The 16,434-nt window shown below is 45.4% G+C and overlaps 1 protein-coding gene across 8 annotated transcripts in view; it reads left to right on the top strand.

The window, feature by feature from the left end:
- The window catches only part of ATE1 (arginyltransferase 1), a 409,370-nt gene that overhangs the window by 318,374 nt on the left and 74,562 nt on the right, over window positions 1–16,434 (top strand). For all 8 annotated transcript variants that reach the window (XM_085602676.1, XM_085602719.1, XM_085602709.1 and 5 more), the window contains one exon: window positions 991–1,090. In XM_085602676.1, the coding sequence (XP_085458802.1) occupies window positions 991–1,090 (100 nt within the window). The remainder of the gene's footprint in view (window positions 1–990; window positions 1,091–16,434) is intronic.

Consider the following 16,434-nt stretch of genomic DNA (forward strand, 5'->3'; position numbering starts at 1 on the left):
TAGATTACTGATTGTGATTCTCTTGATCTCTGATTGGTTTATTTGATTGCTCTTGTGAAGTAAGTTTACCTAGCTCCAGAGAGTGGCACAAAAACTACCCATATATTTGTACTTACAGGAGTGGGAAGAAAAACGTTTGTCTGAAAAGTGAGGATATCTTGAGTGAAAACACTTCTTAGAGTTTGGATTTTTGCCCTAGCTAAGAAAGAGAAACCTGAGTAGCAACTTGAGCTCCTGGTCTGTTCCGTTCTCTGTGTGAAACCCCCACTTAGTGGCAAGACACTCCGGGTCTCACACTCAAGAATTTTCTAGTGTCTCTTTAGCCCAAGGCTCCTCTTCTCTCCCACAAAAGAAAGAAAGCCAGGCAGGCAGGCTTTTGCTGCCTTCTGTTACCTCTTAGGCACAAGAGCCACTTCTGACACCGCATTAAGGACTGGTGTCTGTGTTAGTACTTGCTGCAAACCCCTCCCAAATCAAAGCCCCCACCACTAACCAACTTGCTGCTCTTGCCATTCTCTCTAAACAGAAGATGCTTTCCTGACCCCCTCAGCATGAACCACCTCTCCTACTGCTCCCACAGTGTTGACATCCAGCCACAATACGCTCTCCTGTTCTCATACCAAGCACTCAATGACTCTTTACAATCCTTTATTAGGATTCTACACTCTCAGACTCCTCCTTTAGAACGAATACTTTGCCCTCTCTGTATTTCCTTGTCTGGCTCTTATTACCTACTTTCACCTCCCTTCCACACCTAACTCCTACTCTCTGTTATTCCCTGTGCCTATTCTCATCCTCCTTCCTTTTTCACTGGTGTCTCTTTCTCCTTTGCCTCTTTCATATTCTACTCCTACTCCTCCACAGCAGGCTCAGAGAGTCTGCCTTCATTCCCTTGCATTTGGTAATGCCCCCCTCTCATCGCCACTTCTGCCTTTATGTGCACGAGAATTCTTTTTAATTCATTATATGTTCTGCTCTTTATATTTCCAGAGAAATCGCTTTCACCAGGCGGCTGCATGAGACAGCCCCTTCACTGTGCTACTACTACATGGGCTTCTACATCCATTCCTGCCCCAAGATGAGGTACAAGGTAAGGATTCCGCTTCATTCTCCTTAGTGAAGGTCACCAACATTGGTCATAGTTCTCATAGTGTGCCTGGAAAGGATTCATCTGTCCCAAATACTGATGTAAAGCAAGACTGTGAAGCATACGATAGACAGACGTGACAGTACAAAGGCATGCCATGGGCTGTTAGTAACTACCCTTGATGGCTGCGTCTGGGAGGACCCTTTGCACAACCAAAGTTTGTCGCTGGACATTTTGTGGCATCTTTTATGGCATGTCTCTCCATTGTCGGGTTTATGTGTAGCTTTACACTCTGACTAGAATGAAATGATTCATTGGGTGCTCTAAGTGGTGCTGATGTTGAGTGGGAGTGTTATGTGAGATGTTTGTAGAGACTGAGCTGAGAACACCCTGATCATTGTCTGCTATGGATTTACATCTACTCGATATAGAACATCTTCATAAACTTAGTCATAACATGCATGAGAACCCATTCATAGGCAGCACAAATGTCAAACTAACAAAAAAATAAAAATAAGAAAAGATGTAAGCTATCTGAAGTCCCATGAGAATGTATGCAATTTTATAGCCATAGACGGCAGAAGATCTCTGTAAGATCAGGGTCAGAGTGATGTTGCTTTGCAAAAGCTCTACAGAGCTGTTGTGTGTGACCATAAGATTGCCTGGTTGTGGACCTTTCTTCAAATCTGCAGGCAGATATCTGCTTTGGGCTGCTTGGCAGGACTGTGGAAAAAAAGGGCGGGCAGGATTGCAAGGACCCGCAAGGGTTTGCTGTCACTGAGCAGATGTGTGCGTAGTTATGCCTATGGTACGTTTATTAATTGAAGAGCCAGGTCTTCAGTTTCTTGTGGAATTCAAGAAGAGAGGAGGAGGCTCGAATGTGGCGTGGGAGGAAATTCCATGCTTTAGGAGAACGCCCAACCTCTTGATCTGGTTATGTTAATCGTTGTGTGTGTGGGACTAGGAGTCCTGCAGACCGGAGATGTCTGGGTGGTTAATGGAAGAAGATGCGGCTGTTCAAGTACGTGGGGCCTAAGTTGTGTAACACCTTAACTGTAAATATAAGGGATTTTAAATGAGTGTGTTTGTGTACTGGCAGCCAGTGGAGCTCCCTGATATGTAAAGTAATACAAATTCTGCATGGGCGGTTAATGATGAGTCTGGTTGCCGAGTTCTGGATGGTTTATAGTCTACTAGTGAGTTGCTTGGTAATCCCGTCATAGAGGGTGTTCCCATAGTCGAACTTGCTGGTGATTAGGACATGAGTGACAGTTTTTCTAGTGTTGCTTGGGAGCCATTTGAACATCTTCACCAGGAACTTGAGGGTTTTGAAACAGGATGCAGTAACATTGATTTGTGCAGGAATGTCCAGTTTACTGTTGCGGATTATTCCGAGGTTCTTGGCGTGGGTATAGGTCGAAGATCGGCCAGCCACCAGTTGGAGTCCTATGGTTCTTGCCAAAGATCTCTACTTCGATCTTGTCTGTGATGAACTTAAGATAGTTGGCTATCATCCTGTTTGCAACTTTGATCACGCAATCGGTGAACTTGTTTCTCATGTTGGTGTCTTGTCCATAAGGTAGAGTGTGAGTTGCTTGTCGTCAGCATAGGCGAGGTTGTTGTGTGTTTGGATGATGTTGGCAAGAGGGATCATGTATGCAGTGAAGGTGGTGGTAGGGCTGAGCGATATACCTTGAGGCACTCTACAAATTAGTTTGTGGAATTCCAAGGAGTAAGGTACCAGGCTGACAGCGTGTGTTCTACCTGTCAAGAAGGAGCAGCTCCAGTGGAGAGCGGATCCTTGGATACCAATCTAGTGCAGTAGCCTGATGAGGATGGTGTATGCGACCCTATCAAATGCAGTGATGTCTGTCCAGGAGAATGAGTGCTGCCTTGTGTCCTTTGTCAAGGATCATGCGGATGTCGTCTGTGGCAGCTAGGAGTGCTGTTTCTGTACTATTGTTGGACCTGAATCTAGACTGTGTGGCATCAAGGAGCTGTTGGTTGCTGAGGTGGCCGCTGAGGCGTCAGTTGATTAGTTTTCTAAAGCCTTTGCTGGTATGTTAGGAGGGTGATGGGTCTGTAGTTGGAAAGTTTCTGGGTCAGCGGAACGTTTCTTGAGCGAGGGTGTGGCATGTTTCTGGATGTCCAGTAATGTGACTGAGTCGATTGAGGTGTTGAAGATGGGTTTTAGTGCTTCACTCTGGTGAAGGCTTTGTGGCAGCAAGGGTCAGATGGGCCCTCGAGTAAATGATCAACATGGTTGAAAAGATTTTGTCAGTGGTGCTGGTGGGCCACGAGGTTAGGATTGGTTCTTCAGCTGTGATGGGAAATTGAGTTGCTACGGTGACTGGTTGCGGTCGAGGGTCAATGTTGCCGTATATGGAGGTGGTTTTGTAACAGAAGAATTCTGAGAGCTTTTTGTAAAAGGTCTTGTGAGGGGGAATGTTACTGGAGGCGGCAGGAGGCGCCGTAAAATCTTTGATTATGGCGAAGATTTTCTTGCTGTTAGTGCCGGTGTCGATGTGATCTGCAAGAGCTGTGCGCTTGGTGTTCTGTATCTGCAACTTAGGGCTGATTTGAAGATGCCTTTATTTGTGTTGTCTTGTTCTCCATTTGTGCTCTAGTTACTTGTAGTGGCGCTTCCTCCACTTGAATTTCTCTTCGTACCAGCTGGCCTGTGGTCGGACTCTTGCTGTGGGCAGCACTTGAGGGGAGCCAAGGTATTAATGCATGCGATGATCCAGCTGTTGAGATTCTTGAATGCGTTCAGCAAATTGCTGGTGTGCTCGGGCCAGTGCTGGGAGAGGGTGCCAGCCCATTCCTCTTATGTGATGCTTTTTCAGCTGCGGTGGGCGGTTCTGATGGTGGCAGGTCAGTGGCAGTACGAGATGGGTATGCTGAAACTGATGAGGCCAGGTCTGTCCAAGTCAACATTTCTCTCTTTTCTATTGTGATGTTGCCTATTGAGGAGAACATCTGGTCCAATTGGGTGGGTTCTGTAACTTGCTGAGGAGTTTGTGAAGTTTTCAAGAAGGACCGTAGAATTTGTCGGTACGGTCTTCTAGTTGAAAGTTAAGTTCTTCGATTAGAATGAAGGTGCTGGCGTTCACGATGAGGGTTGCGACAAAGTCCTTGATAACGATGGTGAAATTGGGGCAGGGTACTGGTGGCCTGTATATCAAGGTTCCGTTGAGGGAAAAGTTGGCTGTGATGTGTATCTTGAATGCAAGGTGTTCCATGTAGCCGGTGGTGCAGCTGATGGTATCTTTGAATATAATGGCGACTCCATCTCCAGACTTGTGCTGACGTTCTTGGTTAGTTATCTTGTAGCCAGCTGGGATGGCTGTAGCAAAGATAGGGTTCCTGTAATGAAGAGCAGATTCGGAGCTTATTTGTGCAGTAGGTCCCATATCTGTGGCATGTTTGATGAGCAACAGGTGTTGAGGTGCACGCATGTGAATGTGACATGTTGTGTGGTTGGTGTTTGGTCTGTGTAAGTGGATGGCGGGATTGTGTGAGTGGGTGGGTTGCTGGGTGCTGATGGTGCGGGAGTTGTTGTAGGCTGTGGGAGAGTGCATGAGAACTTGCAGGAGGTGCATGGGAACACTCCTGCCTAGTGTGGTGTTGTGTGGCATCAGTGAGGCGACAGGTGGCCGGAGTTACGAACACAGAGGAGCGCAACAGGGTAGTGGTGGGTAGGAGGAGAATAAGGGATCCTGACGCTGGGTGTGGTGCACACATTGACGGGTTTACCTTTGCACCAACTGCGCACGTCCGTGCTCAAACCACCATGAAGTATGTCCTGGGAAGGGGGAGGAGTGAGGCGGTTGTGGGCAGGAAATTAGTGATGTAAATTCCTTTACACATGGATGATGGTAAATCCAGTTATGTCCTGTGTAGATGGGTGATAGGAAATGAAGCCTTCTTGCTTCTTCAAAGACGGGAAATCAGGAACTGACGTAACGGTTGCTCCTGTCAATGTTGTAACGGTTTGATATATGGCTCTGTCAAACATGACTGCCGCCTGTCAAACTTTAATACAGTTTTTCATTTTTCAAAAACAAAGACCTAGAAGGGGAGTTTGTTTTTGAAAAATGAAAAACAAATGACCCCCAGACCATGGGAGTTTTCTGTCATGGTGTGGGGGTATTTTTCTTGTTCTTACTGTCCCTCACTGCCAGCAAAATGTAAAGTCTTACGACCTCCCATGCTAAATAGGGTGAGTGATCGGATATCTAACCTGATAGGCCGTTGGAGGAGTATATCTTCGACGAAGCCAGAGTAGGCTCCATCGTTGGCACACTTTAAATTTGCCTGTCTCTAAATGAGGTGGGCAGACAAACAGCTTGGCAGACAGGGTACTCTGTAACCATTGTAACAGAGCACTTGTAGTCCATTGCGGCTGGCACAGATTGGGAGTGGCTGGGTGGGGGATGGAAGAGGGTAAATGAAAATCAAATTTCACTTACCTCCTCGCCACGTCCTTCTTGCCACGTCTCTCCTCGTCCCTCCCCTCCGGAACAGAAAGCACCCAGGCTCCCCAGAGCCAATCACAATGCTGCAACGCCTGGGCATGTTCTCCACCTAGGCTGTAATGCAGCCTGGGTGGAGAAGATGCAAAGTGCGCATAAATGTTTGGCCTACCTGAGACGGCTGGCCAAACTTTCATGCGCACTTAGGGTATGCAAACCACTCCTCTCCTGCTCTATCAGCAGAGCAGCCCCGCCCTGCCCCCAAAGCTGCCGCAGCAGCAAAGAACTTTGAGTTATTTCATTTTATTTTTCCTTACACTGGTGAAAAGCAGTAGGGCGACGCTCCTCCGCCTTAGGGGAGGAGCCGCCCATGCTTGCAGTTTAAGTCTGGTCAGAAGGCCACAGCTACTCCACAGTTCAAATACCAGTTGCTCAAAGTATTACAACAGAAATAGAAGGAGCATATCAAAAAGTTGGAGTTTCTCACAAAACGCTCCTGTTGCAAGTGTTACATTGTAAGATGTACAGTTTAGGTTTCTATGTGTACCATGCACATTTTCTAGTTCAAATATCCTAGCAGTATGCTCTTTTTATGAGATGCTAAAGATTAGAAACGTGTGGCAATACATGTTATAAGAAAGTGAATCCATTTAGTTGTAAGGATACCCATGGAATGATGGATTTGTGTTTGCCTCTATTGTGTGTATTTCTCTCCTGACACCGGTATTGCAGTTTCCATTTCTGCTGTGTTTTTTTATGCACTGTAGTGTGTAGTATAGTTGCGGACACTGGAATTATACATCAGTGGAGGACAAGGACCAAGTTATCTGACTGGTGTACTAAATTATGTGGCAAATTATGCAGCAATTATGATGCAGTTATTTCGTTTGAAAACAGTTCTACAGAACTATTTAGTACTTTCCATATTACTTTAGTATACGAGACTTTAAAAAAGAGAGCCATCATATTTGTAGTTGTTCTAAAGCCTGCGTGTCATGGTGAAGTACTGCAGTTTTGAGAGTAGCGTCTGTTGTTTGCATATGAATATCTGTTAATAATGAAATGAAAACAGTAACATGCAAGTAATTAAAGGATACTAACTACCCTTGTTGCATTACTTAAGTATTTACGGATTTTCTTTCCTGTTGCAGACAAAAACCATTCCTCAGTCTGTTAAGTGGGGGAAGTTTTCGCTATCTGGGTCATAATGACATCTACATCTAAAAGGAAACCAGTTAATGTTCTTATGCCTCTTGCACAGCGCTGCACCCTGTGTTCAGCAGTTTTAATCACTTTTGATATGTTTGTGCTACAGATACTTTTAGTTAACATCTGCAAATTTTGCACCACATAATGGGTTATGTGGCCACTACAACAACATGATATTGATGCGGAAATTGTGATTGTAGCACGTTCACATTTTTCCAGAGAGGTATGGGTGGGTAAAAATAAAAGTGGAACTGTATGTCCCGGTTTCTGTCGCATTTCTGATGAGAGGTATATTTATCTGGTGACTTAGTTTGGCAAGGCGTTCCTTGTTTCGTAGCAAATGAGGGAGGACGTTGTGTTGTCCTTTTGTTAGTGGCCGTGCTGTGGTTTGTGCATGGTGCGCTGTTATGTACTAGTTGGTGTTGGCTTGGTGAGAGTTAAGAGTTATGATTTGGCTTTTTTTTTTTATATACGTTGTCCAGGGTTTAGAACGCACAAGTGGTCTTAGGTGTATGGTCTGGTTTAGGGAGTTGTGGTGTTTCACTTTTTGACTGTTCAGTAAAATGGATATATGTGGAATCCTGTGCATTGTGTATTTGCTATAGGTTTATGGGAAATGTGCGATGTGTTGAGCATTGTAGTTATTCAAGTTGAAGAGGGCAGCTGAGCAGATAGCTTTTAGTGCTTGTGATCAGGTGTTCGAAAGACCTCATGATTATTCTAGAAAAACATGCCACGTTAAACTGGGCCCTGTCCTGTTTCTCCAGCATGAGGCATGAAAGAGATTACCCTTAAACACCACAGTGCTTCACAATCTTAACCTGACAGGCTCTTCTGCCTTGGTCTTCCTCTTACTCTCTTTCAGCTGCTCGAGCACTGCTATCCGCTCCTCGCCTCTCCAGTGTTTCTGGTTGCAGCATGGTTCTTTTAGAGAACCAAAAGCTTTGCATAACTCCGCCGCCTAGTGAGTTGATTCTTGACAGTTCTTAAAAGTTGTTAAAAAATAAAAAAGACTGCTATTGTCAATAGCTGAACTTTCTGATGCCAACAGAAAACCAGAATACTTGAAGCAGGAACACCACCTGATCGTGAGGCAATCTACTTTTTGATTCCTGGAAGGCAAATATCTTGCCTTCGTCTTTAATGTTGCAGTTGATGTATGCTGCTTTTATTAATTTCTTTACGTTGCAGAATAGTTTGTATTTATGGTGGTATGAAAAAAAACTGTGTTTTAGTTTACTTCCATTGTTGTGGAAGCTGGTAACCTTTGATTTGCGCATTGTATGTCTCTTCTGCTTCAATTGATTGGGAATGACTGAACTTAAAGGCTTTCAGTGAATACAAACTACGCCTTCATGCCAAGGTAAAATGCTGGATTTGGGTCTAAGGATGTGGACAAGGGAAGACTTAAACATCCACCTTCTTGTCTGATGAAGGTGGTGCCTTGGCCAATGCTCCGGCATGGTTTCTGGGTGGTTTCCAGTTCAGTGATTGCCTCAAAAGTTAGCGCAGCTCTCTGTGGTTTTCTAAAAGAGCGGTTTGTTTCTGGGAACTCTGATCAGTCAAAGTCATTTAGTGTGCTAAGATTAACGACTCCACACAATGTGTGTAGTTTGAGGAAATAAGTTACTTTTTCTTCACAGCTACATCATCAAGCGCAGTCGGCACTCCCCCCCCCCCCCCCCCCCCCCCCCCGCCCCCACCCGCCAAACTCCAACTGGGCACTTGCAGATCCTTCTACAATGTTAGATTATTACCACTCTCCAGTTCCACATCCCAGCAACCCATTTCTGAAAGAGAGCCTAACCCACGACGCAGTCATGGACATAGGGTCTATGCATTTGCATTAGTCACTCACAACTGTTCTTTGTAAGATAAGACCTTGAAGTGAAAGGTATTGGAGCCAACAGCAAGTCGGCAACCAAGGACAAAACTTGGACACTCTTCCAATGGCAGCTTGGACTATCTAACTCCAAGACGCCATTCAGCAGTTAAATGGAAATATTTCTATTGCATTGGTCACTGCTAGACGTCTGGTCCGTGAGTGTTGAGCGCAACTTTAACTTTTATGCACTGGACTATCCTTTGAGCTCCTGGAGTAAAAGGAAACTTTTGTGTGCGATACTCTGAGCTTTGAGTGGAGGCCTGAAATTCCCTCAGACCTTCTGAGCACTGCTTGTGATATTCTCAGCCCTGTGATCGGTGAGTAGAGGTTCCTGTGCTCTTTGTGATTGGCATACTGTGATAACCTTTTCTTTACAGCTTTTCTTTACAGCTATGGGTTAGGAGTAATCTGTGAGTGGTGCGCTGGAATATTCGCAGTGATCGGATGAGAAACTTTACTGTGTGTGCAGACTATGCTGGACTGCTCTGAGTTCTGGCTAGGATTCGCTATGAGATGTAAGCATGAGGGCTGGGATCCTTTGTGATGTGAATCATGGCCTGGGGTACTGTATGAAGGGTATTGTATGCTAGTATATGTTTAGAAAAATAATGGTAATCCTGATGTTCCCAGAAGGAAGAGGGCCTGTGCAATCAAAGTGTTGTAATGGAAATCATTCGGGCAAGTGACTGATATTATCTACACAGGAGTATACTTATATTTTTTTTTTCTTGAAGTTTTAGTAAAACGTATTAAATTCTTATCCTATCGTACGACTACAACTTTCACCCATTTATATAAAAAATAAATCTTCGTTTAGAATTACAAAACATGCTATATAAGCAAAACAGTATTTCATTTGGCATAAAAATCTAAAAGATTGGAACAGACTTATTGTATCAAATAAGTCTATTAGACATGTCAATGTATTTTACTTCTTTCCTTTTTCGATTTAGATAATCTCGCACCTGTGAAGCAGACCTTGTGCTTCCAATATGCTTGAACGGAACTTTAATTCTGCACCTTAACTCATTGGCTTTTTTTAGCCAGCCTTCTTTTAACCATTGCCTTGAGACTTTCTCACTGACATCTTAGCTCAGCCCAGAAGAGTAATTATCTCTCATGATGCTGTTCGTTCTTGGATTGGCTTTTTCTGTCTCCAAGGCAGTGCTTGGAATGTGTTGCATCCTTCTGGCTCCCTTTAGTCTGTCTTACTGTTCCTTCACCAGTCTCACTCTTCCCTCCCACTGTGTGTTCCACGTTGCCTCCAGGCCACCACCCCCTTTCGTTCCCCTTGCTCGTTCTTCCCTGCCACTGACTTCTCCGTAGTAGTACTAGGGCTGGGTATCTCAATTCCCTAGAAGCGAAAGGCAGTCTACATTGAAGCCACCTTTGCACTCACTTCAGTTCTATTTGTTTCTGTGTGTTAAATCTGGTGACAAGGGAGCCTTCATTATAGTACTTCTTCAGCTTCTATGACAGAAAAAGAAAGATTATAATGAAAGCTTCATTGACAGCTAACCTTTGTTAGAAACAGAAACAATAACAGGATTGTATCAAAGGGAAGGGAGATTTCAGTAGAGAACCACTTTTGTTTCTTTGTTTGGCTTAAATGTGCTTACACTGCGTGAGTTAGCACATTAAACTTGGCCTTTTGTCTTGCTTATCCTTGTTGGAAATTCAAGAGTTAAGGATCCTCAGAATTAAGAAGCACTTGCAAACAGATTTATCAATCAGAAATATTACTTATTAAATCTTTTCAACTCCTGTGCTTTCATATATTATATACAACGTGTGCTGCATCTTTTTAGGAAGCATCTAGTTTATCGCCCATTTTCACAGGATCCATTTTTTTGCATCCTTTTCTCAATATTGTACGAATAGAATGAAATTGCTGGGTAGTGCACTTGAGGTACGGTAATGGACTGTGGGCTGTAATTCTCTTAAGAGCGTGGTAGCTGTGGGCTGCAGCGGTGCCGTGCAATATGATAGGGTCCCAGTGTTTCCCCTAGCTCACAGATATTCATTGGCCTTGGGCCGATTGGGGCCCTCTGAAAGGCTGGGGTCCCTCATATGCTGCAAGGGCCTGCGTTACACACCTGGTGGACTGGGATAGTCCCTGGTGAGGTGAGTGGTGGGTCGCTCGTGATTCCCCGATGTAAATCGTGGTCTGCAGTACACTGGGATCTAAGTGGTGGGGAGAAGTATTCTTCTACTTGATAGGTTTGAGCTGGGATACTTTCCACTCTGTTATATCAGTGGTTTACGGGGGTTCTGAATTCTCTGATTGGTGGTTTAAACTCAGGTCAGAGCGGTAACCAAGATACTCTTCTCTTTTGAGTTACAGCCATGTTGTATTTTTATACCTGCGGTTCACCTCCTCATTTTCTGTGCGCCCTTCAGTTTATCTCCTTGTTTATTTTCTTTTTAATACATATGTTCGTAATCATCTTCAATGTAGCGCTTTATTATGCGTCTGTGTCGCTTTTTGGCAGTGTTTTTATTCCCAGTTTACTGTTTATAGATCAGTGGTCTTGAAAAGTATCTAATTTCTTATTAATGAAAAACATTATTTTTCATCGTTCAGGCTGCAATTATTATTTTGTGTGCACGTGTGTACTGCAAAAATGTTTTTTCTCTCTCTCGCTGCATTTCTTATTGTTGTTTGTCCATTTCTGGGTTGCAACCATCGAGATTCAGCCCGTTCATTCATTCATTCAACTTGTGATGATGACATTTGATGCTGTGCCTCTCACTCTGCATCTTGTTTATCTTTGGGAGAACAGTTATTAGAGAGTGAGGAGAGCCAGGAGAAATGCAGAACATGATATGCTGAGTTCCTGAACTAGACACCAACTGCTCACTTTAGTAAGGCTAATGCATGTAGATGTGTTGGATTTGAGCAAACCATTTTGATAAATGCTTTTACTGTCTTGGCAGAGCGTTTGTTTGATAGGTTTATTATAATTTGTTACAGTTAGAATGAGGTAGGAGGCAATAGGCGTCTTCCTTGCGCACTGATTAGTATTACTCCACATTAAAGCAGAAGGTTGCATGGAAATTATTTTTAGCTGTCATTTTCATATGTTAATTTCCTTTTATAATGATTATAATTCAGAAACTGTAAAAAGCTAGTAGCATATTCTTTTGCACCCAGAGCTCTTCTTCTCCCACAAACTATACCCTATCATTGGAGCTCTCTTTCAGGAACAGATCCTGGGACACAGATGCCCAGTGACAGAGTAGGTAGGGCAAGCCTATCTTCCCACCTTATACCATTTGCACCAACGGTGCTGGTTGGTGAGAGGGCGAAGACTGCATGCTAACATACCAGAGCTCCATCTCCTGCAACAGGTTGTGTTACTCTGATCTGAATAGTTGATGGGTCGGTGATCACTTGTTATGAGCCCTGGGAGCAATAGGCTGAGCTTTTCTGTGATCCTAGTGGTTTCCTGGAGCACTCTCGACTTCAGTACTGACCTAGTATATATTTAATGTGAGTAGTGGACTGCAATACGGTGTGCTTGGAGTTGTGGGTTGTGTTACTGCCAGTTTTGTAAGCAGTGGGATGTACTAGTTTCATTTGTGTGAGTACCGAGGTAGAATGATGTCTGATTGGATCAATGTGCTATGATGCTCTCAGCTCTGTGAATAGTGGCCTTGGCTGTATTCTGTGATGTGAGCGCTAGACTTGGGAGCTCTCAAATCTGTGAGTGGGGGCTACGATACTATTGGCTCTAAACTTTTGGCTGGGGCACTCTCAGCTTTGTGTGCTGGGATAGTCTGTGATGTGAGTTGAAGCCTGTGGTTTGCTCTCATAGTAACGGTGGACTCTGATACTGTGTAATGGTACTGATGACCTGTGATACTACTCTGCGATGCTAATTGTGGGCTAGGTTGAACCATGGTTACCTCCACTGCAATCCCTCTCAGGGGGTCCTGAGAATGTGTTTGAATGCAGACCTTCTCTAGACTTGGGTGGAGGCCAAAGTAAGCGAAGCCCATCATGCCTCTGCAGGAGGATGGAGGTGGTCTGGCGTCAGGACGTGTCCAGCCCAAACAAAGAACCATTCATGGCTTTTCAACTCCATGCAACCAGATGCAGGGATGGTAGCCTGTGGTGCTTCAGCGCCTTTCAGGACTTCACAGCATAGATTGTTGTGTGTCCGTGGTACAGTTTCCATGTGACTGTATAGCATGAATTTAGTCTGTGGCAGCCGCTCACTTTGCCCATGGCTGCAGGTTAGAATTAAAGTACATGTCATGCAGCATTCTGGGATTATACAGCATGTGAGTGTAGTCTGTCGCGGACTGTGGGGCACATACTATAGTTAATGCATGACTGGGTGGAATTGACCTCAGACTGTCTGTTTTGTGGGACATGGACTACAGCCTTTGTGGGATTATGAAACAGTGATAAGATCTAGTCTGGCGCTCTCTGACAGGAGGGTAGCCTGTCCAGGCCTATACAGCAAGAGATGGGACAGTTGGGCTAGTAGTGCTCTCTGATGGAACTCAGTGACCTGTTCGGCATCGGCATTGCATGGATGAATCCAGAAATATGTGCAGATGGGACAGCCTGTCGAAATTGTACTTTATGCATGAACTGCAATCTGTCTTCCATCATAGGAGTGACAAATATTCAGCTATGGGGGGGACCGGTGGGGACGCGTGTGCACCACTTCTGTGTATGGATGTGGGTCCAGCTTGTTCAAGATTTTTTTATTGGGTAGAGAGCAGTGATACAGAGATTTCAGCATGCACAAACCTGCCTCCACCCGAGAGAGTGCAGCTGCCTGGTAGTTTCTCAGCCAAGTGTGACCTGTCAATGGCAGTTGGCCTCAAGAGGACGTTGCCTCTGTGGCAGTGACTGCCGCCTGGTCAACGTTATTTATGTGGTAATGAATGAAAAATGTCCTAACTATCGTAACGGAAAGTTGAAATTCTATTAAGGACTCAGAGGCGAGGATTATGCCTTCTTTCTTCACTTTTATTTTACAGCAGCCATCATATTTGAAAACAAATAAACTACGTTTCCCATGAAACCATGGAAAAATGTAGTACAAGAAAAACATCCAATTAGGAAACTGTCTGAACATCCAATCAGGGGCCTCAACAGCGTCCTTCACTGGCCCTTCGTCCTTTCGTTGCGCGAAGTCAGCCACTGGATCGGCCTCACGAATCTTGTTTATTTGCATCACATCCCGCAAAGACAAGGAACATTGTCACCACCTAGGCCTTTAACCACTAAAGCCTGTGGGAGAAACTACAGTGAAAGCAAATACTGTGCAATCAGGACAAACGCTTTTAAATAGACGATTGTAAACTCAAATAAATTACTTACTCAGCTACGGGAGGGCGATCTTCTTGAAGGAATCTCTAGGGTGGAATAATCCTCACCTGCGAGTCCTTAAAAGAATTTCTGTTACGATAGCTAGCAAATCTTTCATTCTATGTCGGGACTGGAGACGAGTATTATGCTAGTTTAAAGCTTGCTCACCACAAGGTGAACCATGTTAAGCACTGGCTTGAAGTAGAACATCTTAAAGGTCGAGTCCGAAGACCAGTCTGCTGCGTTAAGGATATCCAAACGGGCACCTAAGCCAAATGATTTAGAAGCCATAGCACCTATAGCCTAGTGTGCTCTAAAAATCCGAAGGGCGATACTAGCTTCCTGCTTTACCCACCTAACCCACCTAGCCATGGTAGAGGAAGAAACCGCCTTAAAGGGCTTACGTAAGGCAATAAGGAGTTGTTGCTCACCGGGAGGGCGTATCTCTTCAGTCATTTCCTCATGTGCTTTTAAGCATCGGACAACATACAGTTTGGGAGAGTCTGGGAACTGTGGGTAAGTAATGACTCTTGTGTGGCACTTTGTTCTTCTGTGGAGAGTGAAAGTTACTCCGGTTGGGGAAAACATCCTGCCTGTGATATCTAACGCCCTCATATCAGAAACAAGGCGGCAAGAAATTAGGCAAAGCTACATGGCCAGCTTGGGAGACAATTCTTTACTAGACAGAAAATGATTCGGTTGCTAGGAGAGGAACAGATTGAGGACCTGGTTGACGTCCCAGAGAGCAGAGTAGAGGGGCACCAGAGGAAAGGAAAGCCTGATACCCCGTAACAGTCTGCATACTAGCTGGTGTTCCCCCCCACTGTCGCCTTACTGATCGGGGTATGCCCTGCTGAAATGGCTGACCAGATTTATTAATCGATCCATAAACCAAACACCTATGAGCCAAGTGAGCTACAAAATTGAGGATGTGCACTACATCTGCGTACATGGGATTAAGGTCCCTTCGCATACACCAACGGGACCATCTGCCCAAGCCTTGGACCTGAGGAATTCAGCCTTCTCCGAAAGCCCCGGGACCTTCCATCATCTCTGGTAATCTGCCACACCAGAGGATGGGAAACATGGTCGGGAACCAGAAACCAGACTTGAGATCTCCATAGGGGCTGATCAGAACACTTCCGTCCCTTGACTCCAGACCTGCGCTGTCACCCTTGCAATCATTGCAAAGGGAGGAAAAGCGTACCCCTTCTCTCGACACCAGTTCTGGAGAAAGGCATCGGTGGGCACTGCTAGTGGGTCCGGCCTCCAGCTGAAGAAGCGGGGAAGCTGGGGGTCCAATCTCGAGGCAAACATGTCCACGAGAAAGGACCAAAATGGCCGTTCAAAGTTGCAAACACCTCTGGGTCGAGCTTCCAAAGGCTTGAGTCCCTGAGGTTGCGGGACTGGAAGTCCGGTGCTTGGTTCTCCCGGCCTGGCAAGTACGTACTCCCCTGTGACCGACACCCGATGGCCCAGGCAATACTGCCAAAGCCCGGTCGCCAGGTCCGAGAGGGCTTTGTCCATGTGGACTAGCAACCATTGGATTTCCTCTCGAGCCTCCACGGAAAGCGACACTTTGTGAGAGTAGGGGTAACCTCTGCGTAGGTGGGTCACCTTTAGACGCTGCAGAGCCCGGTAGTGGAGAGGCCCCGGGAAGATGGCCTGGATCGATGCGGAGAGAAGTCCCACTTCTCATGCTAGTTGTCTGAGAGACACCTGATGTTTGGACAGAGTACGAGAGTACGTCTTAACGTGTGTCGAATCTTCGCCACCTTTCTGGAAGGAAGGCTTAGAGTAGATGAGGTGGAGTCTATCACGAAACCTAGAAATGTCACCTTCTGAGAAGGAGATAGAAGCGACTTCTTCTTGTTGATCACGAAACCTAGACTCTGAAGCAAATTCACCGCCAGCCAGCGATGAGAAAGCAGTTGATGGGGGCATGGGTCCATTAGGAGCAAATCGTCTAGGTAAACCATCATTTGCATACCCTGAGCCCAGAGATATTCCACCACTGGCTTGAGAACCTTGGTGAAACACCACGGGCTGAGGATAGACCGAAGGGAAGGGACACAAACTCGTATGTCTCATGTACCAAATGAACTGAAGGAACCTGCGGTTAGGCAGGAAAATCGGAACTACCAGATAGGCGTCCTTGAAGTCCAATCGAACCATCCAATCCAAAGGTCTCAGGACATCCCTGAGGAGATGAATCCCCTCCATTTTGAAGTGGTATTAGACCACCCACTCGTGGAACTCGCTGAGATTTATCGCCAGTCTTTGGACCCCGTTGGTCTTGTCGACCAGAAAGATATTGCTGATGAACCCTCTGGGTGGGGGGAGGAGAGGGAAATAGCGCCTTTGGAGAGGAGGGATGTGACAATTTGGTCCACCAGAGTGGCATCCTGTTGTGAGAATTGGATGGGGCGAAAGTGGCCTCGTTGGGAGG

This window comes from Triturus cristatus, chromosome 1_2 (assembly GCF_964204655.1).
Source record: "Triturus cristatus chromosome 1_2, aTriCri1.1, whole genome shotgun sequence".
NCBI lineage: Eukaryota > Metazoa > Chordata > Amphibia > Caudata > Salamandridae > Triturus > Triturus cristatus.